The following is a 24,349-nucleotide window of genomic DNA, read 5'->3' as shown; positions in this document are numbered from 1 at the left end:
AATTGGCTTATTTTAGAAAGGAGTAACAAAGTACTTTATGAAACTCGGACTGAATGTGCTTATTTCTGGTGATCGTAATTTGTATATCTAAAAATGCACAGTGGTACTGGGTGAAATAAACCAATCCTTATTATCTTGTAAAGTACTTCAAGATTTTGATTGCAGGAGACAACCAAGGAAACGAGATCACGGCCATGACTTCTATGGATTTTTGGAGCCAGTTACCTGCCATCTTGTGGTTTTACCCACTATTTAAGAAATAGCTTCTCAGTGGATTCTTCTGTCAACATCCATGCATAGTCATTAAACACACACACACAATTTCCAATGAAAAAACAATGAGCAAATTATTGACAGGAATGTTTTATTCAACGATTGAGTGTGGCATTACAGATGTTTTTGAAAAATAGAAAAGTAGGCAAAAAAACCTACATTATGTCACCTTTCCTCCACACACCACTACAACATGCCCCTGGAATATGACAACAGTGCTTAATGCACGGTTACAACTTTGATAACAATATGAAGAAATCCAGATGTCAACTCTATCTTTCAAATAGAAATCAAAAGGTAGTCAATAGCTAATAAAATATTTAGCTGGACATGAATGAAGGTACACTGGCTATCAATACAAAAGGCTTGCAAACTGTAAGGCCTACACAAAAAACATAAGACCATAATATTCGTTCAATACTTGAACCGCTGTGTTTTTTGTTGCATTAAATTACTAAAAAAAGCACACAAATGTAGTGGCGTAAGTAAAAAATTAAAAGGCTGTGTAACTCGTTCATTTGTTTGTTTTCTGCACGGTATGTAAAACTTAAATAAAATGATAGGAACAAAATAAGGGTTTGTACTTTACAATAGTACATGGTGAACAGCCCATCACCCAGAACTGGATCTATGCACCAACGTGGGCATGTCAGAACAGCTGTATCCCAGTCTTGATTCGATGAAGGTCTGCTTGTGTCCAATACAGTCCTTCTGAAGCCCTAAACTCTCCAGCTCTAAAGACCAAGGAAAACAACAGCATAACGTTATTAGTCCAGTAACAACAGAATGTGGTTGAATAAAGCTTGACAAATAAGTATCAATGTTAAGACTACTGTTGTCATTTGGTTAGTAATGTTACTTACCCAGGAGTAAATTTTATTGAAGACATACAAATATCAAGTAAAATCATAGATTAGATAATCATTTGACTTAGAGATATGAAAGGAACAAAATTAATTACCACTGTTGATGCTCTTTCTGGTTAATACTCCATCTAGCAACATATTCCCTACCTTAAGAATATCCCTATGTGCCAGACTGAATCTGGAGAATTTTCTCAGCAATGTTCCTGCATGCTGTGAGGTGGAGCCACGTGGCTCCTTACTATCCAGGAGTGATGGAGTGCATATAAGCACCACTCCTGCGTGCTGAAGTCAGTTTCTCATCTTTTTGTGCCCTCAGACGCGAAGCGCTAAGAAAAATTGCATGTGACGATGTACCAAAATCTAACTTGCGGTCTTATTGTGAGGTTCAGGAATCTACTCCAGAGAATGTGGAGGTGAGAGGGCAATGAGAAATCAGTGGTTAGACAAAGTATCCACCAGAAAGAGTTTTACCAAAGATAAGTAACTTGTACAACTGATAGCGACTTCTAACTGTAGATTCCTTACTTTTAGAATAGATATCACAACAGAACCTCCCAACGAGGTGGTGTGTCTGGGAAAAACTTCGACCAGACTAGAAAGTCTTGCAGGACCGAGAGGGCAAAATGTCCCACCAGTCAGAGCTGACTGTTAATGCAGTAATGTTTTGTGGATGCATGCTCAGACACCAATGTCTCAGCCTGGCTACCCTCTTGGCAATGACTTTGAGGTGACCTTAGCCATTGTGGTATGAGCCTGCATGCCCTGAAGGAGTTGCTTCCTGGCCAACTTGTAGGAGATTTTGATGCAGAGGACTATCCAACTTGGCTGGATCCTTTTTTGCACTGCCTTCCCTTTCTTTGCTGCTAAGAATCCTACAAAGTACCAATCATCCACACAATAGTCTTCTGTGCAGTCACTGTAAAAATAAAATATATATATATCCCCTTTTGGGGCTTGTGCCAATGGGGTCTTCCTCCTTTCGAAGGGTGAACAGGAAGAATAAAAGATGGTGGTCTAGGGCAACTGCATGAGCGAGGCTGTAGTTCTCAAAGTGCATTCACACTCAATTAGAAAGTTTGATTTGAGTTTCAGCAGTCCCAGTGAAGGGCTGTGCATTGGCTCAAAAGGAAATATCAACTCTAAGTTCAAGTCCCATTGTGGCTTGACAAATGATTTTGGGGACATAAAGTCAGACCCTTGATAAAAAAGCATCATAACTGGCGATTTATATCCAATTATCAGTAGGGTAAGAGGGAGCAGGTTGCTTCCCAGTCATCTTCAGTGTCATGTGAAGTATTTTGCAGATCCTGAACCATGTCAGAATCTGAGCCAAATAAGGCCTCTAGTCTCAGGTATTACTGGCATTAAGGAAGAGACCAAGGATTAGCGTCTAGCTGTAAATGGTTAAAACACCAAAGGCCTAAAATAAGCCAACAAGACTACGGGGTCAGACATCAGCACTAGAACCAGTTGCTGGGCCGGTGCAGTCCGAGTTGGCACTGGCACAGAGGGGGCTGGCGTTGACCATGTGGCAGGAGTTTCAGTATGAACCAGTATTGGAATGGGACTAGAAATGTTTTTGTGGGGTGGGTAGAGGAGGTACAACTTGGCCTTCTTGTGTTTATGGCAGGTCTTCCACTTCTTGGAAGATTGAGCGGGAACAGGACTTTGTGTGGTACGGGCTCCTCGAACCGGATCATGAATGGACTCACGATTAGAGCAGGAGTGAGATCTATGCTTCAAGTACAGCCTGTTCTTAAGTTTGAAAAAGGGGTCTGTACAGCTCCTGTGCAAGTGCGACATGGCCATTAAAGTGAGATTCTTCCACTATTGCGTCACCACCCCTCAATTTATATGGTCGGATCCTACACATCTGTTGTTTCTTAAATTAAGTGCCATGCATCTACATGTCCTAAAGCAAGCTGAAGCCCTTTTTAGCACAATCTGCTGTTGGAACACAGAGGCTTTCCCAGATGAAACCTGTAGATAGGGTTTGCACTCTGGAAGAGACATCCAGGCTCCCCACGGCTAGGCGAATACCACAACGTCCCAGCAGTCTGCAGAAGACCTCTCCTCTCTCTTTCCAACTAGCTAACTGCGAGCCTGCAGGCAAATTTATCAGTTTGAGAAAGGCAGCATGAAAGGTTTGAATGCAGATACTGTTGTGGGTTGGGAAATGAGGGGGGTGGGAGGGTCCCTGGATTGCCACAGTATTCTAAACGTATAGCATTACATTCAGCTCATCGGTCATTGAACTATCCCACTGTCAGCACCATCAATATATATCTCTCTTCCCTCTTCGGGATCCTCCTTCCCTCCTGGTCCCTCCTTCAATCAGTTGCCTTCTGGAACTTGCCTTTTCTCACCTGCATCTTCCTCGCCTGCCACCTTTTTTCTGGCCAGACCAGCTGCTTACAGTCAGCTATTCGCACTCTTTTAGATACAAGTATCTGACTACGCCAGGCCCCACCACCTCTCTGTATCCTGAAGAGGAACTAGCGCAGTATAAAGAATTTAAAGGCAACCAACATTAACACTAGCGGTATCAATGAAGCGACATCATACCACACTCTACTGCATCCATCAACACCTAGTGAAGGAAGCCGTGCATCGTAACCTGGTACTTCCTGCAGTTTTTAGGACAACCACACAACGAGTAAAGCTAACACTACACACTGCGGTACGAGTAGATGGCACAACAAGAGGGCACTGTCCTAAAGTGCGCTTGCTAAAATTCCTATAGAGTTGTTTCAAAACATGCCAGACCAACTGCAGGAAACAATGCACTTCACTCCTAATGTATTAAGGGGTCAGTCAAATGTCATCCATCAAAGCATCAATGGATATCCTGCTTCAGCAACAAAGAAGCATTGGCATCTTCTGCTTAGACAATGCTTTTTTGGTGATCCTAAAAAACACGAAACCAAAAGACACAATGACGAGGCCGATCTGGGTGGACTCTGTAGGCGCATCCACGCCACCATGCATTTGTGCACCTGCAGAATAATGCAAGCTCATCATGTTTTATTGTTTATTGACCAATCTAACATGTATGGCGCACACTGATCAGTGAATTAAATAATTACATTTTCAGTGCGCTAAGCGCTTTGTGAAGGGCTGGTAGATATCTGCTGCCTGGCCCAAAAAATCAAATAAGATTAAAAAACTGCAGAGGGAGGAGTAATAGGGCATTGGAAGGGGATAATCTAAAAAATAAAAGGAAAGGAAATGGGAAGCAGAGAGCAACCCAAGAAAGACTGCAAAACAGGGGTGGGAGGCTGGGTGCTGGGTGCAGGGTTGAAACACCGGAGTGCATGGCAGGGCTTAATTCAAACTCCTCACACATTCAAGGCACTACACAACTCAGGCCCCCCCTACCTGAACACCTTCGCATCTCCTTCCCCCAACCACTTAAGACACCTCCACAGGACTCCTACTTACACACATCCCACACATACACAGAACCAGACCAGGAGGATGGGCGTTCTCTTACATCGATCCTATAGCACGACCTCCCACTTCATATCAGATGCTCCTCATCTCTTCTTGAATTCTGCAAGAAATGGGAGAGCTGGCTTCTCCATTAACCAACCTACCATAGGGCAGAGCCAGGTACACACCTAGTAATAAGCCCCAAGATACACTTGCTTCACAAATACACATAACTTGACAAGGGGAAGAAGAAAAACAGTGCGACCATTGAAAAGTGCATGCTGAATGATTAACCAAAGAGAAAAACAACTCCCCAAAGTTGAGCACCGGAATGACACAAGTCAACCTGTGAGGGGATGGTAAAGAGCGATGCTCCAGGGATGACAAACACAAGATGGACCAGGAAAGCCTTTGATTAAAAAGCAAGGAAATGAGAGTGACAAAGCCAATGATAAGCAATGCATGGGCTAAAGGCACCTGTGTGTTTGTGAGAAGCTCACAAGAAGTCTTACAATCACATAGTGATGTCTGGTGGGCTCAACCTAAAAACGTGAATACCCAAGAGGTAGGGGCATCCGGCCAGGAGCTAGGGTGTAGCTTGTAGTAAACCCCCTACACGTATGTGGGTGGGACTTTAGAAAAAACATTCTGGGGGGGTTGAAAAAAGGAATCAAGCTGCCTTCAGCACTGCAGATATGCCCACAAGGGTAAAAAAAAAAACAGTCTTAATTTTAGTCTTGTATGTCTTGTGGTTGGAAGGTGGTCTGTGCTGATGATACTCCACGCAGTGCAGTTTTTTTACCTACACTCTCGCTACAACTTGAAGGAGTGAAATTAGTAATATTTTTGTCAAAAAGAGAGTGCAGAGTATGTTTTGCGTTGTAATGAGAGCAATAGTCTGCTGCAGAAGCACTACCATCCTTTAAGGAAAGGATGCAACTCAAGATCCTTTTAATGAGAAACAAAGCCTCAGTCTTCTTCCCCTGGACAGCCTGCTGAGCTGGCTAGAAAACCTTCGTGCACTGCCTGTAAGTTTCAGATGCCTGCCTAACTTCCACGAACCAAGTGTGAATTGCTGCACCCGTAACTACTTTGAAACCTCCACTACATGTCTTTTTGACATATTTGTAGCTTAAGGTATCTGTCTTGACAACAGCCTTTTCTGCACTCTCCCCATTGAGTCATGCATCCTCTTCCACCAGTAGCACCGAGAGAGCCATTATTTACCACAGCGTCGACTGAAGACATTTCACTGACTGTGCCACCCTCAAGGACATGAACCAAGCCAACTTCTTCTACCTCTTGACAAGCACAATCCAAGCAATTCCAAACCGGTGAGTCGCTTCTGAGAGGTGTAACGCTGCATCGGAGGGAGTTGCAGTTGTAAATGTGTCTGGTCCTCATTTTTCAGGCTCTACAGCATTGGTTCCCAACCTTTTGACTTCTGTGGACCCCCCACTTTATCATTACTGGAACCCGGGGACCCCCACTGAATCATCATTGGAATCCAGGGATCCCCCTCCCCGATGAGTCATTACTGAAAGCTGACGACCTAATCTGTTAATATTATTTAATTTTCTGAGCAGTCACGGATCCCCCGAGGAGGCTTCACGGACCCCAGGGGTCTCCGGACCACTGCTCTAGAGGAGTCCCTCTTATAGTCAACAGGATGCTCAGGATCCTTGGAACTTAAACATTCACTTCATTCATGGTGAAAAGGAGTCAGAGGAGGAGTCTTACAGACATATTTACATTATCCTCTGTATGCAGAGCACCCACACGACACACCAAGGTAGGACTATTAATCTCGCTTGCCAATGATGCCTCCCATTTTAAAGGGAGTCCATAAAGCCTTTGGAAGTGTGGACAAAGGCCCACTGGTAACCAGGCTTTTAACAGAGAAATTACATTGTGTACACGCTAAGGAGAAGGTGCGCTGAATCAGTGGTGCCTTCCTGATCAGAATGTGAAATAAACTGGCATATGAACATATAGAATCTGCTTCGAAATGTGTTGTGTGTGTGTGTATGTATACACACACACACACACACACATATATATATATATTGTTTTAAGTATTTTATACGTAATGTCAGTATTTCTCAGATGCAAGGTATGAGGCTACACATAATCAGGCTCTTCAATTTAACAATGTTGTGTTAGACGCGAACAAAAAGACCACAGAGCAAAGTGGGTTAATGCCAGTTTGTCACCGCAGGATCACAGAAGGGTAGAGGATCCACCTGTTCGCCTCTCTCAAGGTTCAGTTGGAAAGAGTGGTTTCCTGTCCTATTTCCCTGTAAGCTAAAGGTTTAGTTTCACATCCCAGGAGTCCTGTTGTATTCTGAATGGTATACCACATGCATTCCACAAACCCACCACGCGTGAGGACCTGCACTGTATTTGATTTATTTCTGCATTTCTGCAGTGTGGACTAGACCAAAGTGGTAACGCATCGCTTCACAGAAACTAACTTGCCATTACAATTCGAAATATGAAAACCTAGGCAAAACCAAAAGCAAAAATAAACCAGGGGAAGGAAACGTGACAAGATAGTTGAACATGATGGTGGCAGGTTCACGTTCCAGAACTGCAAAAATCCCGATAGAGAAGGTTGTAGCAACATGAAACTTGTTATACCAGTAAGCCAAGTAGAGCGGAAGTAGAAGGCCATTGAGTTCTTTCATGACAGAGGGATAGCAAGTTATTGTCCAGATGCTGGGAGTACTCCCACTGAAAGACTGTTCTAGAGTTTTAGCCCTCTTGACTTCAGGGGCCTGTCAGGGCACCAGAGTTGCTGTTGTCTTCTGGAGACGGTCCATTACTAAGGAAAGTAATTTGGAGTTCCAGAGCGAAGGTGCTTATAGTTTATGCATGCTAATTTGTAGATGCTTCCCGCTTCGTCAGGGAGCCAACGTATTGTGCTAAGGATTGAGGATTTGTGATCAAATTTTCTGCGATCAGCCTTGCAGCAGCCTGTTGTGCTGCTTTCAGAAGAGCTAACCACGTCTTTGGGATTTCAATAAGAAGGGAGTTCCCAAAGCCAAGTCTAGAAGGGACCAGGGATGGTACGACTTGTCTGAATTCATTTGCAGAGAAAAAGGTCTTGATAATTTGTAGTCATTTTATTTGGGCTGGTTCTTTGGCCATTGTGCTGTTATGCACTGGAAAGTTGAGGCTCTTATCTAGGGCGATGTCTCAAAGAATAGTTTGTACATCAGCACCATGACTGAACCAATATAGATTTGTACAGAGAACAAACATCAACGCCACGCATTACACTTACCATACATGCATGACGACTGTACTGACAACGTATTCTCATTCACCACAATGCCATTTAACATTACACCGCAAACCATGATGACACATTCCAATGGGTATATCACAGAGATGCATGTATATATTTGAGTATTTACTACCCCTCTGCACTACCTATCCCTGAACCCTAATAATCCCTTACTACTGTTAAACACCACCCACTCAGACTATAAATATTCCTTACTACCCCTATGCACAACCCATTGCTACAGTTTTAAGTAATTACAAATAAGCAAAGTATGCAAATTTGGCACATATCTTGCTAAAATGCTTTATAACTCCTTAAACAATTACAACTCTTAAATGAATTGTAATGTGTGATAACTTGCCTCATTGTGGTGGTAAAAGTGCTGAATTAACTTTATTGTAGTGTTAATATATCATTGTGGGTGCACTGTAGCAACGTAATACTGACTGAACTGATCTCTGTTTGTACAGGAATAGAAGAGACCGGGGGAAGGGGGGGATCAGGAGAAACTGCTTTCAGGGAGTTGGGCTTGAGATAGTGATGTGTCAGCCAGAGATACATTTCAGCTAGCAGTCTGACCGCATATTTAACATCACTCCTAGGGAGGGAATTTTCAGGTACAGCTGTGAATTGTTTGCATAGAAGTGATACGGGATATTGGCATGTTTGGGCAGGGTGACAAGCAGTTGCATGTAGATGTCAAGGAGTGTTAGAGAAAGGATACAGCCAGGAGATGAGTTAGATAGTTTGCCAGTTTAATGAGCTGGGGCAGAATTTGCAGCTATGAAGAGAACCAGATGAGGACATCATCATTTATGCCTATTCTGTTGAGCTAATGCTAAACATTGCTGGAAAGTCGAGTAGTACTTGCCCTGGACAGGGCATCAGCTGTAATTTTTGTCAGCGTTGTCTCTTTGCTTCGGCTTGCCCGGCTCATAACTGAAGAATATCCACTGGATAATTTTCCACTAAGAATAGTTTTAAGTTGAACTTTGATGCATCATTCAGCAACTTTTGCTATAAACGGTAAGTGGGATACTCGGTAGTAGCTGTTAAGGTCTTCATTATCAGCTTTCTGTTTTTCTTGTTTTAGAGTACGACTTGGCCTATTTTAGGCACTGCAGCTCTCTGCTACTTGGACACGGACAGAGAAGACTTCGTCCACACAGAAGTAGCTGCAACACTAGTCTTCTTGAGGGTGGTGGGGGAGACAATGTAAAGGAAATGCTGTGAGGGACTTGTTTTGTCTATAGTATTTAACATTTCTTTTGGTGGGCCGGGCCGGGCCGGACGGGGAATTTGAAGCAGCCCTGGCAAATTTTGTCAGACCAGCCCCATAGGATGCATAGCAAGCGAGCGTGACCACTACAGTGGGGTTTGGGAGGAGTTATCCCCCACCACACCAAAGAAAATTTGGGCAAAAATATCAAAAGCAGGACATTCTACAACACATTTTTCATTATATATTCAACTGTATTAGTTTTAAAAGAACAGTATATGATGGCCTTACAGTGAACCAGGATACAGCAATCTTTATTGGGGTTCTTCAATGATTTCATTACAGGACCAAAGGCTACCATTATGCAATAAACCCTTATTGCTGCCCCCACATGCAGCCCTTTAAAGAATATTAATACATCTCAAAGACAGTATTCCAAAACAGAACATTTAACATCATATAACTTTGTGCCACTAAGCATCTTCCTCTTTTATTCGCTGGTCCTACACAGTTAAGTACTATGCCCTTTCATATTCTAAGATGTTGTGCCATGTTTACCTAACTTTTATTTTCTTACAGAATACCTTCGGAGGTAAGTAGTTATATATATTGTATACTAATATTATCCTTTTTCCTTAATTACTCTGCCAATTTATGGTAGGGTTAACGTTCTTGTTAACGAAGCCTGCGTGTACTTTTGAGTGATGCGGAGGCCGAGGGTAGAGAGGTTTGGTTGTGGCCTCTGCGTTTCAGAGCCTGGGCACCTTTTCAGCAGTGTGCAGGCAGAGGGGTCGACTTGTGGCATGATCGTCTCTGGTCCTTGGAGTCTTTCGGGAGACCCGCGGGCTGGGGGTAGAGGGCTCGGTTTGTGACCTCCATGCTTCAGGCCTGAGCCGAGCATTGCTCGGAGGGTGCGAGGCCTGGAGCGGGAAAGTCTGAGCCGAGACGAGCCTCGTACGGAGAAACGGCATTGAATGTAAAGAGCTTGTTCGCGAGCTTGAGTAACAAATTAATTTTGTTGAGCTCATCCACAAGCTCGCTTATTTATTTTATCATCTAGTCCTTTACCTCGCATCACGAGAGCTGGGGCGAGGAACACGGACAATGTCTAGTTTTATCATAATAAGGAAGCATCTCGCTATGGCATGCAGGGCGTTTCCAACGTAACATGCTCCTACCAACGATTAACCCAATATGCAGTTGGGAGTTTTATCCGGTAGGGGGGAGCAGTGCTCTTTTTACCTTTAACTGTACTAATATTAAACAAAAAAAGAAGGAAAAAAAAAGGATTTTCAATGAGAGAGGATAGGAAATGTCTGAAACTGGTAACCCACTAGAACTACCAGTAACACAGATGATTGAGGACATGCTTAAAAAGTTCCTAGATAGGGAACTAAAATCCTCTCTCAAAGAGGCTGGGGAAGCAGCCTTTGCAAAAAGGAAAAGTGATTACCCTTCAGAAGAGGACTGTTTTTCTGTCTCAGATGAAGAAACCAATCCTCAGGTTAAAAAGGGTGGCAAGGCTACTAAAAAAAAACGAAACACCTTTCGAAAGTGGGCGGACCATACCCAATCTATAGACAGCCTGAGCGCTACAAAACCACGATCATTCTCTGGGTTGCCTGAGCACTACAAAGGAACTAGGTGTCCAGAGCAGCACACATAGCAGGAGCGACCATGTTGGCGCAATGGACATAGGTGTCACCTGCGGCACAAAAATAAATGAGTTGCCTATATGGCACAAAAGATAACAGTGTTGATACTGACAACGATTATGCACGCTATCACGATATTGAGGATGAGGCGGATGAGTATGTTTTCGATTTGCAGGAATTATTGCAGAATTATCTCCTATACGAGTGTAGGAGGCTGGCCTGGTTTGTAGTGGGTACCTAAAGTACTCACACCTTATACCAGGGCCAGTTATCCCTTATTAGTGAAATGTAGGCAGTGTTCTAGCAGCTTAGGCTGTCTAGAGGTAGCTGTGGCAGAGCAGCTTAGGCTGAACTAGGAGACATGCAAAGCTCTGCAATACCACTATAGTTACACAATACATATACACAATAAAAGACAATACTCAGTGTTACCAAAAATAAAGGTACTTTATTTTAGTGACACAAGGCCAAAAATATCTTATAGGCAATACTCCTTCTGGAGGTAAGTATTATACACAATGTATACACTAGTAACCAAAATCAGGTAAGTAAACAGTCATAGAATAGTGCAAACAGTAGAAAATACAATAGGTTGCAATGGGCCTAGGGGCAACACAAACCATATACTAAAATAGTGGAATACGAATGTTGAATTCCCCCCTAGGCAAGTGTAGTGTGTAGAGGGGCTCTGGGAGTGTAAGAGAATACCAAGGGTAAGTAAAGTATTCCACCCCAGAGCCCAGGAAAGCTGGAGTAAAGTACAGCAAGTTTCCTCAGGACACACTACAAGTCGTGATAAAGGATTATGCAAAAAGCAAGCAAGACTGCAAGCAACAAACAATGGATTCCTGGACCTGAAGACCTGTAGAGAGAGAAGACCAAGTCCAGAAGTCGAAGAAGAGTCCAGGAAGGACAGGAGCCCCTGCCAACCTAGAAGAAGGTGCAAAAGTGGATTATCCGGTCAGAAGAAAAGTACAGAAGTGCACCAAAGAAGATGGCTGCGGGTTCCTGCTTGGTGCAGGAGATGTCCTACATCAAGTTGTTGGATGCAGGCTGTTTGCGTCGCTGGATTCTGCCAAGAAGCCTTGGTTCAAGCAAGTACGCGGTTTGCATCAAAGAGGAGCTGCCTGGACCCAGGAGGGACCTCGGGGTCTCAACTTGGACTGAGGAGACAGAGGGGGCTCTCAGCACTTCAGAGAGCCCTCAGAAGACCAGGCAGCACCCATGGGAGTTCCAGAACATGGGGACAAAGAAGATGCAAAGTGCGGTCGTCGCAGCACTACACTGGAATGTCCCACGCTGCCAGAGAACAACTCAGGGAGCTGTGTGTTGCAGGATGGAGTGCTGGGGACCTGGGCTACGCTGTGCACAAAGAACATTTGGAAGAAGTGCACAGAAGCCCAAGGAGCTGCAGAAGACGCGGTGCAGAGGGGCACTGTTGCAGCCTGAGGAGGCAAGCTCTTACCACCACCAAATTTGGACAGCTGGACCTTTGGACAGTCTGGGTCACTTCGGTCCACCACTTGTTTTCCAGGGAGAACGCTCATCGTTAGGAGAGGAGTCCCAGAGTACCAGTTGTCATTGCAGAAGGGTGCCTGAAGAAGCAGGGAAGTGATTCTGTCACTCCACAGGAGATTCCTTCTGTTCTTCTGGTGCAGGGTGAAGGCAGGCAGTCCTCGGAGCGTGCACACCTTGGAAACTGTTGCAAATTCTGGCGGGTGCTAAAGTTGCAGGTTACAGGAGTCGTCTTGGATACATTGTTGCAGTTACAGCGGTTCCTGGAGCAGTCTACGGTTGATCAGACGGTCAGAGGCTGAAGCAGAGGATGCAGAGGAGCCCTGGAGGAATCTTGCAAACCGAATCTGATGAAATACTCAGAGGAGAGACACTAAATAGCCCTGAGAGGCAGATTGGCTACCTACTCAGGTATGCACCTATCAGGAGGGGTCTCTGACGTTAACTGCAGGCACTGGCCACTCAGAGGTGTCCAGAGGGTCCCCATACCTTGGAATCCAAGATGGCTAATGCCAGGGACACTCTGGAGGAGCTTTGGGCACCACCCCTGGGGGTGGTGATGGGCAGGGGAGTCCCCTTTCCTTTGTCCAGTTTCGCGCCGGAGCAGGGACTGGGGGTCCCTGAACCGGTGTAGACTTCAAAGCATTTCCAGAGCCTCTGGGAGGCTACCCCTCCCAAGCCTGTAACGCCTATTTCCAATGGGAGAGGGTGTCGCACCCCCCTCCTAAAGGAAATGCATTGTTCTGCCTTCCTGGGACTGAGCTGATCAATCCCCAGGAGGGCAGAAACCTGTCTGTGAGGTGGCAGCAGCTGGGGCTGCAGTGGAAACCCCAGAGAGCTGGTTTGGCAGTACTGGGGGTCCATGGTAGAGCCCCCAGGGTGCATGGGTTTGGCCCCCCAATACTAGATTTTGATTGGGGTGTCAATTCCATGATCTTAGACACCTTACATGGCCATATTCGGAGTTACCATTGTGAAGCTACATATATATGTATTGACATATAGGTAGTGCACGCTTATAATGGTTTCCCCGCACTCACGAAGCCCGGGGAATTGGCCCTGGACAACGTGTGGTCACCTTTGCTAGTGCAGGGTGCACTCACACACAGTAACTTTGCACCTACCCTTCAGTAAATGAAGGTGACTTATAAGTGCAGTGTAAAATGGCTGTGAAATACTGTGTGCACTATTTCACTCAGGCTGCAGTTGCAGTCCTGGTGAACGGTTTGTATGAGCTCCTTATTGGTGGCAAAAGAAATGCTACAGCCCATAAGGATCTCCTGGAACCCCAATGCCCTGGGTACCTAGGTACCACATACTACTGACTTAAAGGGGGGTCCAGTGTGCCAATCAGAATTGGAATCTGGAGTCACTAAACTATAGTGACAAATTTAGTAAGTAGAGAAAGCATAAGCACTGGAGTGCTGGTTAGCAGAACTTCAGTGACACAAGTTAGGCATACTGACTACACACATATGCCACAAACTATGAGCACTGAGGTCCTGGCGGCTAGCAGGATCCCAGTGAGACAGGCAAAACACACTAACAAATAGGGTTTTAAACTATGAAGACTGGGGTCCTGGCTAGCAGGATCCCAGTGAGACAGTAAAAACACACTGACAAACACTCACAAACAGGCCAAAAATGGGGGTAACCATGCTAGAAAGAGGTGACTTTCTCACAATGAGGGCTTAAATAAGCCATCAAATTCACAAAAAGGCAATTAGAGATCATTTGGGTGTGGAAATGTTTAATCCTACTCGCACTGTCCCCCCTAGAGGCCGGGGTTGGTGGCCAACAGCGCCTCTTAGCTCCCCATAGCCCTTCTAACATGTATTTATTTTGCTTTATAGTGCCTCTCTTCCCAGCATAGGGTGTTGGAGCACTTAAGAGCAGACACACGTACAGAGACAATGATTCATACATGTGTAAATCAGTGTGAAGAAAATGCTGACAGAGGGAGACTACAAGGTTTAGGATTCACATGCCATCTACGCTGGTAGGAATTTGTTTTAAGAGTGCTTGGTCTGGGGAAGCATAAACTCAGGATTTAGAATGTATCACAGTGGTTAGGGTTGACTTAACTAATAATGTATATCTACCCAAACAAATCCTTTTTAGCAAAATGAGGATAAACAAAAACTGGGAAGAAACATAACTTTGTAACATGTACCATGCAGCTCACTGTGCTAGATTAGGAGTGTAAAACTCACGAACTGCACCATAACGAAAGAAGCGCTGTGACAAAAGCCATATCCCACTGAGCTATGCATATAAAATACTGTTCTATGATCTGCATAGTACACTTTCTTTGCAGGAGGCAGATTAACCCTCTGCACTACCTTAGATGAGTCAAAACTCCCCCCAGACAAAACCCCAATCTCGCTCCAGCAGGTACATTAATCACCACAGTTATCTTGGCACTTTTATTGTTGCCTGAAAACTGTTGGATATACAAGTAACTCTACAGTGCTTTTAAAACTGCTGCAAAACTGGCCCTAGTAATAAATGTGGCCCCTCCCACCCTTCCAGCCTCCCGGGGAAATCCCTGGTTCACCCTGTGAACCCATTGGTTTTGCCAATACTTGCTGATGTTGGTATTTCATAATTCTTGGGACCATCAGGAGATGTATTTGTTGTAACTTGCCCTTTAATAGTGATGCAGTTAATGGAGTGTTGGGAGCATCAGGGGAACACTGAGGGCGACCTAGGCATCCCTGAGTCAGCTGGATTGTGGCTGGTTCAGAGGAGGCTGTGCTCCTATGGTGGATGCAATAAAGACAAGTTGAACTTATAATACAGCGTTTGACTCATTATGGCCATGTAAGGTGTCTGGTTCAGAGGTGACTGCTTTACCTCTCAATACAGGCGAGCTGCTTTCCACAACCACAAGCAATAAAAGTTAGTTTTGCTTTTGCGTACACCACAGTTTAGCCTCAGAGAAAACAATGTTGTCAACACGACCATTGTGGTAATTTAAGGAAAAAGTAAAGATTTTTGGGCAACAGTAAACATTACAATGCAACCAACGAATTAAACTGCATCATATTTAGCTGATATTTATGAAAAAGAGGATACATTTCTTGCCACAGCACAGTACAGGTCATGGAAACGGAATGAAAACTAGTCAAGAGTTTAAATTCATCTCACAATTGATCAGAAATGTTCCCAGAAGACCACCTTCATATATTCACAGTGAGACACTGAGGGCTTAGTTGAAGGTCCAACTGAATACTAATTCCTTTTGAAAGTGATTTCAGAGGTAGGCCCGGGAACCACTGAAAAGTAAACGATGATGGAGCCTTTGTATTGTAATCTTGTACCTGCTAATAAACTTAATCCCCGCAGGTGAGTAGTCCCATCACCACTTGGTTCCCAATACCCTTTCGGATCCGGAGTGACAGGATAAGTATTTTTAAGCAATGTTCATTTTATAAACCACCATGCAATAAACTTGTGTCATCAATCCTGGGAGATGAGATATATATTAATGAATATCACATACGTTTTAGATGATTCTAACATCAGGTATAACATTTCCAAAGTCAGCCATATTGGCCTCGTCAGCGCTTGTTTTATTTTTTATTTTTTTGCATGGAGAGTGTGTTCCATATATTAGAGCCCTATCCTCTGTGGCTGAATGATGGAAAGACTAAAGTTACTCACTGTATCTTACCTTACCAACACAGTTTAACAGCTTCAGATGACCTAAAGCGTGGTTGTCCGACTGACAACCATCAGAAACAGTGTGCCTCAAAGACCAGGATGAGGTGGGCGACCCATCTCAGCTCCTTCTCCCTCCTTGTGGAACTTTGTCACTGTCTTTTAGAAGAGTACAGAATGTGTTGGCCTTTCTAAACAATAAAATGTGGCTCCTCCGCGGGGCGTGGTCTAGCTACGCAGGGGATGGCCGCTTTACCTGGGAGTTCAGCGCGCCAGCAGGCCCAGACGGAGGCAGTGGCGTCCTCTACTGCTGCGGGGGCCCGTCACCATGCCCTCACCTTCCCGATATACGGGGGCTGCAGCCTGACTGGGTGTGCAGGCCCCCCTCGCAGCCGCCTGCTGTGATTGCCGGTGAACGGGCCTCGTGGGACCGACGATGCCACATCCTCAGGTTTGTGAGGCCAGACCCGTCTGCATCTGGGGGCCACCTGCCGCCTCCCCCGGACTGCCGCTCTGACACCCTCCTCACCCCCATTCAGAGACATGTGGCACAGGGGCCTGGGACGCAAGATGCAGGGAGAGGGGGCTGGGGGGTTTGAACTGTTACTTACCCCCGCCCTCAGAGTCTGTCTACATTGATAAGGTATGAGGGGGGCCGCCACCACTAAGTAAGTCTGCGCGAACGCCCGGGGGGCCGCCTTTGCCCACCACCCCGTCAAAAGTACTCTGGGACTTTCTCTTCTCTGCAGCTTCCACAACGGCCTTGGATTGTCACCCAGGAGCCAGTGATGAGCCTTTAAGGGGGTTGAGGTCCTTCCTAACATTCCACGACCCCAGCTCTGCCCCAGCTACTCTGTGGAAGGGCCGGGAATACATCAAAGGGGCCCATTCAGCATATGGCCACAGCCTATTCTTCCAGATGCAGCCTAGTGCGCCCTGACACCGGGGAATATCTTTGCCTGGGGCGCTTGTGTATTCTGGATGGTTCACCTGACAGAGACCCTTGGAGGACCACGCAGTGCCTACCCTGAACACGGGGCTTATCTCCTCCCCCAGCAGACCTACTCCTTGAGGTGGGAACGCTCCGCCCTTGCTGTTAAAATCCATTGTAACCCAGGTAGCCCCGCCACATCCTCGTCCTATGACATCTGTCCCCTTCTCTGTACGCCCCTGCCTTCTGGATGGACCCTCTCAGGCGTGCTGCTCCTCAAGCCTAGACCCGCAGTCTACAGACCTCGGTCCTTCGGGCTTTGCATCGGCTTAGAACCGGACCCCATGTCACCCTCCTCCCCTCTCCCGACTCCTGCAATTAACCCTACCACATTCCTACCCCCAGGTGCCCCCCAACCCCCTGTGTTATGATCTCCTACCTTTTTCCTCCCACCTTCCCTCTTTGCCGCTCCCTCCCACCTACCTCCAATGACCCGTCTTACCCCTCATCCTCCTCACACGCTATGCGTCTCCCGTGGAATGTCAATGGGCTGACGTAAGCAAAAAAAAAGGTACTCTCCGATCTCCAGTCGAAACGTGCAGATTTTGCCTTGTTACAGGAGACCCACTGTGACAATCTTGAATCCAATTAACTGTGCCGGGACTGGGTGGGGAGGGTACTCTACAACAGCTGCCTGAAGCCGCCAATCACAGAGAGGGAGGGACAAGTAGGAAATGTTGTGTGGCAATCCTACTCTGCAAGACGCTACCAGTCACCGTTACCAAAACATGGTCTGATCCTGATGGATCTTTGCAAAACTGACGGTCGGGAAAACCATGCTATATGCAGGATCTGTCTACGTGCCCACGGGATCTAAACGTAGATTCTTCCCCTACTTCACTTCACTTACTGAGATAGGGGCCTCTATACATAATTAGGGGTGACTGGAATCTTGCCTGAGACGCAGTACTAGATAGGACTGGCCCCCTAGATGATAGGGCCTTGCTGAGCGATGTGACCTCAGACCACGGATTGGATTTACCAATGGAGGCTTACCCACCTGGCAGATAGGGGAATACTCTTTCCTTTCGCTGGTGCACGGTAACCAGTCGCAGGTGGATTACATTCTCATTTCTCATAGCGTAGTGGCCCACACACAACACACTCGCATTTTGGAGCCCACCCTCTCTGACTCTGCTGTCGATGGCCACTGGCCTAGCTTCTCAGGTTGTAAACTCGAGTGCCTCGCGCTGCAACGTTACCGCACACCCCCCTGAGTAAAATTCAGCTCCGAACTCATGTCTCCACCTACCTGGAAAATAACAAAGGCTCGATTATGTCTCAAAGGAACCTATGGGAGATGGCAAAAGCAACCATCCGAGGGCAACTGATGAAGGATGCGGCACTAGTTAAAAAACAAAGAGTGGCTCGCCAGAGTGAACTGGAAGCCGATATTGCATCCCTCACCCATCCCCCTCACTGCCCGTGCATCCTTATTTGGAGCAGGCCTGGGTAGCCCTTAATGAACTTTACACCTTTAGGGAAGAACACGCCCTGCAATGACTAAAGAGTTGCCACTATGAACAAGGGGAAAAGGCCGGTCGGCTGCTAGCGGCCCAACTGCGCCAACTGGAAGGGACTACGGCCATCTCTTCAATTCACTCCTCAAGTGGCGAGGTCCTCACTTGCCCCCAAGGACATTGTTAACCAGTTTGCGTCATTTACCAGGAGCTGTACACCCCGGAAATGGTGGCCAGCACTGATCAAGCGGAAACCTTTCCGGCAGGTGTTCGAATGTACCTCTTCTCACCCCCCAGCCAGGCACTTTTAAAAGGTGAGACCAGTAAAACCGAAATTGCCCAAGCTATATCCAGGCTTCAGTATCAGAGGACCCCTCCAGCCAGGTCCACCCCTAAAATGACCAGAGCTGAATTGACCCCCTCCTTGAGAAATCCTCCATCTTGCTTTGGAGGAGTAGGACCAATACAGATAGGGATGTGACCCCTCCCCAGAGGGAGTGGGCACAAGGAGGGTGTAGATACCCTCGGACAGTAGCCATTGGCTACTGCCCCCTGACCCTAACACACCCCTGAATTTAGTATTTAGGGGCGACCCTAAACCCAGATCATCAGATTCCTTATGACCTCAAGACACAAGAAAGACTGACTGCTGTGCTGGAAAACCCTGCATAGAAGAGAAGGAGACAGCAACTGACTCCCAGCCCTACCGGCCCGTCTCCTGCTTAGAAAAGCTGCAAGAAAAGAAGAAGGTTCGCTCTGCAGGACCAGCAACCCCTGATAAGCCTCCAGGGGACTGCCTGCCTCAACGAGGACCAAGAAACTACAGTGGACAGAGGACCTGTCCAACAACAAGATCAAGAAACAAACTTTAAAGGGACTCTCATCTCATTCCAGAAGCGGGAGTCCAACTACTCTGCCCGTGTCCAGAGAAACCAACTACCCAGAGAGGACCCCCAGGCGACTCCGAAGACGTGTCCACCTTGGGCTGACCTCTCTGCACCCCCACGACGACGCCTACAGAGGGAATCCCGAGGACCCCCCTGACAGCAACTGCCTGGGACAAACCGACCAGCAGACGGCCCTCACCCTTGCCCAGTCAGTGGCTTGCCCGAGAGACCCCCCTGCGCCCTGCCTGCCGCGCCTAAGTGCCCCCCGTGTATCTCCATAGAGTTCTATTGAAAACCCGATAACCTGTTGGCACACTGCACCTGACAACGCCCATGCAGCTGACTGTGTGTTTTTTGTGCCTACTTGGGGCCCCTCCAGTACACCTCCAAACTCCCCTGGTCTGCCCTCTGATAACACAGGTACTTACCTGCAAGCAGACTGGAACCGGAGTACCCCCTGACTCCATAGGTGCCCACGTTACTTTGGCTCCTGTTTGACCTCTGCATCCGACCGGTCCTGTGTTGCTGGTGCTGGGTGTTTGGGGTTGCCTTAAACCCCAAACGGTGGGCTACCTATGCCTGGGACAAACTTGTGGTACTTACTTCTGAAACTGTACTTTACTTACCTTCCCCAGGACTGTTGAAAATTGCAGTGTCCACTTTTAAAATAGCTTTTGCCAATTTAAAGAAAACTGTGTACAATATTGAATCTATTCAAAGTCTTAAGTATTAATATGCAAAGTACCTTTCATTTAATGTACTTACCTGCTAAATGAATCTTGTGGTTCTAAAAATAAATTAACAAAAGAATATTTTTCTATATAAAAACCTATTGCCCTGGATTTAAGTCATTGAGTGTGTGTTTTCACTTATTGCTTGTGTGTGTGTGTACAACAATGCTTATCACTACCCTCTGATACGCCTAACTGCTCGACCACATTACCACAAATAGAACATTAGTATTATCTATTATTGCCTTTGTCAAGCCTCTGGGGAATCCCTGGACATTATATAGCGCTTACTACCCCTGACGAGGCGTTGAAGCGCTTTTCGGCGAGTAGCACTCTACTCCGGAACCCAAGAGAAATTAGTGGTGGATTAGTATAGGAAAATATGAGTACAGATATTAGTTAATTTGAGCAGAGAGGTAGTATATCTCATTTTGATGTAGTACATACAGTCTCTGTGAGCAGAAGTGTCTGCCTGGGAGCTGCCTCGGATTCTTGGCACCAAGAAACCCCTAGGGGCGAAAGCGTGCTTTCCATGACCTAACATATCATTATGACCGCTTGCGGAATACCCACGAGGGAACATCAGAGGAATGTTGGTTGTTGCACCACACCGGCTCAACTTGTTTTATATGCAACCCCTACGCAGCTTCTCCGTTTATACGCTGTCAGCATTCTTCGTAGCAGATATAGATTGTAGGTGAATGAAAAGCATCGTCAAGGAAGTCACGATTACGTAGTAATTTCCACTACCTTTCCGTGCGTCATTACACCTTTCATATTTACTTTGAAGGGTTCGAAATCCTACGCATCTGCACATATTAACACGTCCAATGGTAGGTGAGCGAACAATTAAGTGCTTCCCAGACTCCTACCAAGGGCAGCCGCGTAGAGGGTTTTTAATAACCCTACTCGAGAGTTTGGAAGTCTTTGGGGATTTAAACCGCGGTGCAGTCCTCGCGCCCTCCTGGCACGTGCATCAGTGACGCGCTCTGTATATGCGGACAGGAGATCGCACCACTCCTGGTGGGCTAATGCAAGAGTGCTTCAAAACACAAGGGGTGGGAAAGGAGAATTGGGCGGTCCAGTGTACGTTCTCCCAATATTATGCAAATATAAAGTGGTACACTGTTCCGCAAGAGTGCGCCGGGTCAGCGGTGATTACCCCGCTGACACCGCTGCACCGGGGTTTCCATCCACGGCCCAAAGGCCCGAGGCCAGTTAGAAGCACACAGGTTCATGTGTGGGCACAGATGGGGATCTTTTCCAGACAAGCTCCTAGGAGGGCGTGGATTGGATCTTCTCCTGACAATTTATGCCCACGCATTTCCCCCGCCTCCTCCAATGGACTACCCCACCCCGGGGGCACCGCTGCTTCCGCCTCATACATCTCTGCCCCGGAAGTCGCCGAGAGGGCCCCTCGGAATCTCATCTGCTTTCGCCACCTTAAATTCTGCTCTGAAATGGAGCATATTCATTTTATGCAGAGTCAAAACAGTAACTCGGATGATTTTTCCTTCTTTTACCAACACTTGACTGTAAAAAGATGGCCCCATCACGTAGGATTGAATCTCCAGACTTTGTTTACTCTCTTTATTGTAGCCTTACCTTATGTAATTTCAGGACTGGACTGTCTCACCCGGTCTCTCGAGTTCTGGGTGTTTTCCTCACCTCATACGCCGCAATAAACTCTTTCCTTGTAGCCTAGCGTTGCTCCTTTATACTGTACAGGAGCTCTGACAACTCCGAGTTATGTCTGCACTTTATAAAACTCTCCATAAATACATAACTATGTGTGTACTACACCAACAATGCACATTAGACACAACTGGCACTGTCAAGCACACAACGATTCCAGTTATGCCATGGCAACAACCTTACCGTATCAACTCACCAATCCATAAATCAGCTATCCAAAATCAGACCATTTAAAATTAGCACACCAACATGCACAGAGCACTGCAGCAAAGCCACTCAATGGGGGAAGATGCCTCAAAACCTGACAGCCGTTCTAGGCCAAGGATGGACAATCCTACATCCCAGCAGAACAAAACGCAACTCCGGGCACGTAATAATGCCCCACACAGATCCGTAACACGATCAGGCCAGCCGCTGTAAATACATTGACAATTCTCGCCTCCCTAGCCAATGAGAACTGCGTCTACACAATAAGAAGGTAACAAAATACATCTTCACTTTTGACAAAAGCCACAGAGTGAAAAAGGTTCTCAGATTGCAAAGGTGCCACAAAACCACAGAGATGGTACTGAAGCACCCCCACCTGCATGTAACATAACACAATCAGGGTACCTTGGGTGCTGGCTCTAATTAATGTACGACTGGGAATAGTCTACCACATTCCACCTGGAAGGGAGGTCTGTGCTGACAGTCTGTAAAAAAAAGTCTTTGTAGGGCACCAATTTTAACTCACTGCCGAAGTGTTTCTTAACTTGGGGTCCGTGATAACTACTAAGGAGGTCAGCGACTGTTTAGATTATTAAACTTTATTAGCAGATTAATAAAGTACATATGCAAAAAAAAAGATACATTGAAAATTGTAAGGTTTAAAACGCTCTGTAAATATAAAGGAATTTAAAATTGGAAACTAAAAACTAAATGGGTATCCTTATTTTGGTTAATGGGAGCAGTACAAGTACAAAAAATAGATTCCATTGTGGACAACTCGTGGCCTCAATTGAAGCACTAGTGTGGGCCAACCAAAGGAGAGTATACATTAGGAGCAAAACAGCAGTGATATGCTGAAGTCTTAAACTTTTGACTTCTGAATGTCCCACCTAATCATTAGTGGAATCCGGGGGCCCCCACTCAACCGTCATTGGTATCCGGGGAGCCCCATTGAGTTATTAGTGAAATCTGGGGGGCTCCCACTGAGACATTATTGGAATGTAGGGGCCCCAGCCTAAGCAATTTCAATGATCTGACCCGCAAAACAACACCCAAAAACAAGTATTAATCATATACACAAATGATGAAATATTTTAAATAGTTCACATGCAAATACAAAAAAAAATACATTTTAATTTTAAAGGGAAGATTGGAACTTTTCTTAAACCAGATGAAGCCACCCATCATCTATAGTAAAGTTCTTGATGCACTTGCAATGGTTCCACAAATTAAGCTGAGGATAGCGACTTAAATTTTAGCCTACAATTTTAAATTCCTTTACATTTACAGAACTTTTTTTAATGTTCAATTTTACATTTTGCTTCTTTATTCACATACATTTTACTAATCTGTTAGTTGTACTGAATTTTCTAAGTAGTTGCAGATCCCCGAGTAGGTGTTGTAGTCCGCCACGGGGCCTTGTACAACTGGTTAAGAACCACTGTGCTGGAGTACAGCCTTTTGCTTTGTCTTTTAGAGACAAAATTACATTTAAAAAAGCTTCAACCATCCCATTAAAAATAAAATTTCAATGTTCACGTTTTGGGGGATTAAATGTATTTCATTATTCTTTTTATCTGTTTGATGTATTCTTTTTCCTGTACTTTCTGTATTAGTTTGATGTTCAAATCATAGAAATTACTTCACGTCAAGTGGCTGGCTTCCAATAGCGACTCAGTTGGGGCCTACAGAAGTTAAAAGGCTGAGACAACCGTCCTACCGAGTTTTTCTTTTTTTAACTGCAAGTATTTCATATAGCACGAACTTAGCTCTAAGGGCAGTCAGGAACTTTACAGGGAACAGCTCTTAATTTTAAGGGTAATGCTCCTCCGTATTCTCCCTCAGCGCCCCGCCTGGAACACACCATGGGTATGTGCACTGCCGCTGTGCAGGTGAGGTAAGGGAACAGGTAACTGAGAAGTACTCTTGAATCTGTGCATGTGTCTGGGCAAAAAATGTATATGTATGCGTATATATATATATATATATATATATATATATATATATATATATATATATATTTTTGTTTTTTTTGTTTTTTGTTTTTAAGCAGACACATACATATAAAGCAAAGCTCACTGCCTTATAACAGAAAATACTGATCACGAGGCATGGTGCCTGGTGCACTGTTTCACACGTCGGGCATCACTGTTCTCTGACAGTCACAAAAAGAAGTCACTATCACGATTGAGCAAGATGACTACATGCGTGAGGTGAGCAAAATGTTTACAGCTTCGACAGATAAAACCCAAACTCCCGAAAACCAAACACTTAAAATGTAAAAGTTGATATATATCAATCTTGAAATATTTTTGTCAGATATCCGGGTAAGCATTTATGTTTATGAGTTTTTGACTGCGGCTTGGCGATGTTGCATTGACTGTGTTTCTTTAACTTTTCTTATGCATTGCTGAGATTAAGTCATTACCACGGAAAGTATGTTTCTACATCGGGCCTCGTGGATTT

The 24,349-nt window shown here is 45.6% G+C and overlaps 1 protein-coding gene across 1 annotated transcript in view; it reads right to left on the bottom strand.

Annotated features, from left to right (window-relative positions):
• Positions 1-347: 347 nt before the first annotated feature.
• Positions 348-24,349, bottom strand: part of LAS1L (LAS1 like ribosome biogenesis factor) — a 329,858-nt gene continuing 305,856 nt past the window's right edge. Inside the window, exon 13 of the mRNA XM_069210455.1 lies at positions 348-1,007. Within this exon, the coding sequence (XP_069066556.1) occupies positions 923-1,007 (85 nt within the window). The 3' untranslated portion in view covers positions 348-922. The remainder of the gene's footprint in view (positions 1,008-24,349) is intronic.

The sequence above is a fragment of the Pleurodeles waltl genome, chromosome 2_1 (genome assembly GCF_031143425.1).
Source record: "Pleurodeles waltl isolate 20211129_DDA chromosome 2_1, aPleWal1.hap1.20221129, whole genome shotgun sequence".
Taxonomy (NCBI): domain Eukaryota; kingdom Metazoa; phylum Chordata; class Amphibia; order Caudata; family Salamandridae; genus Pleurodeles; species Pleurodeles waltl.
This window is presented reverse-complemented; position numbering and strand designations above follow the sequence as displayed.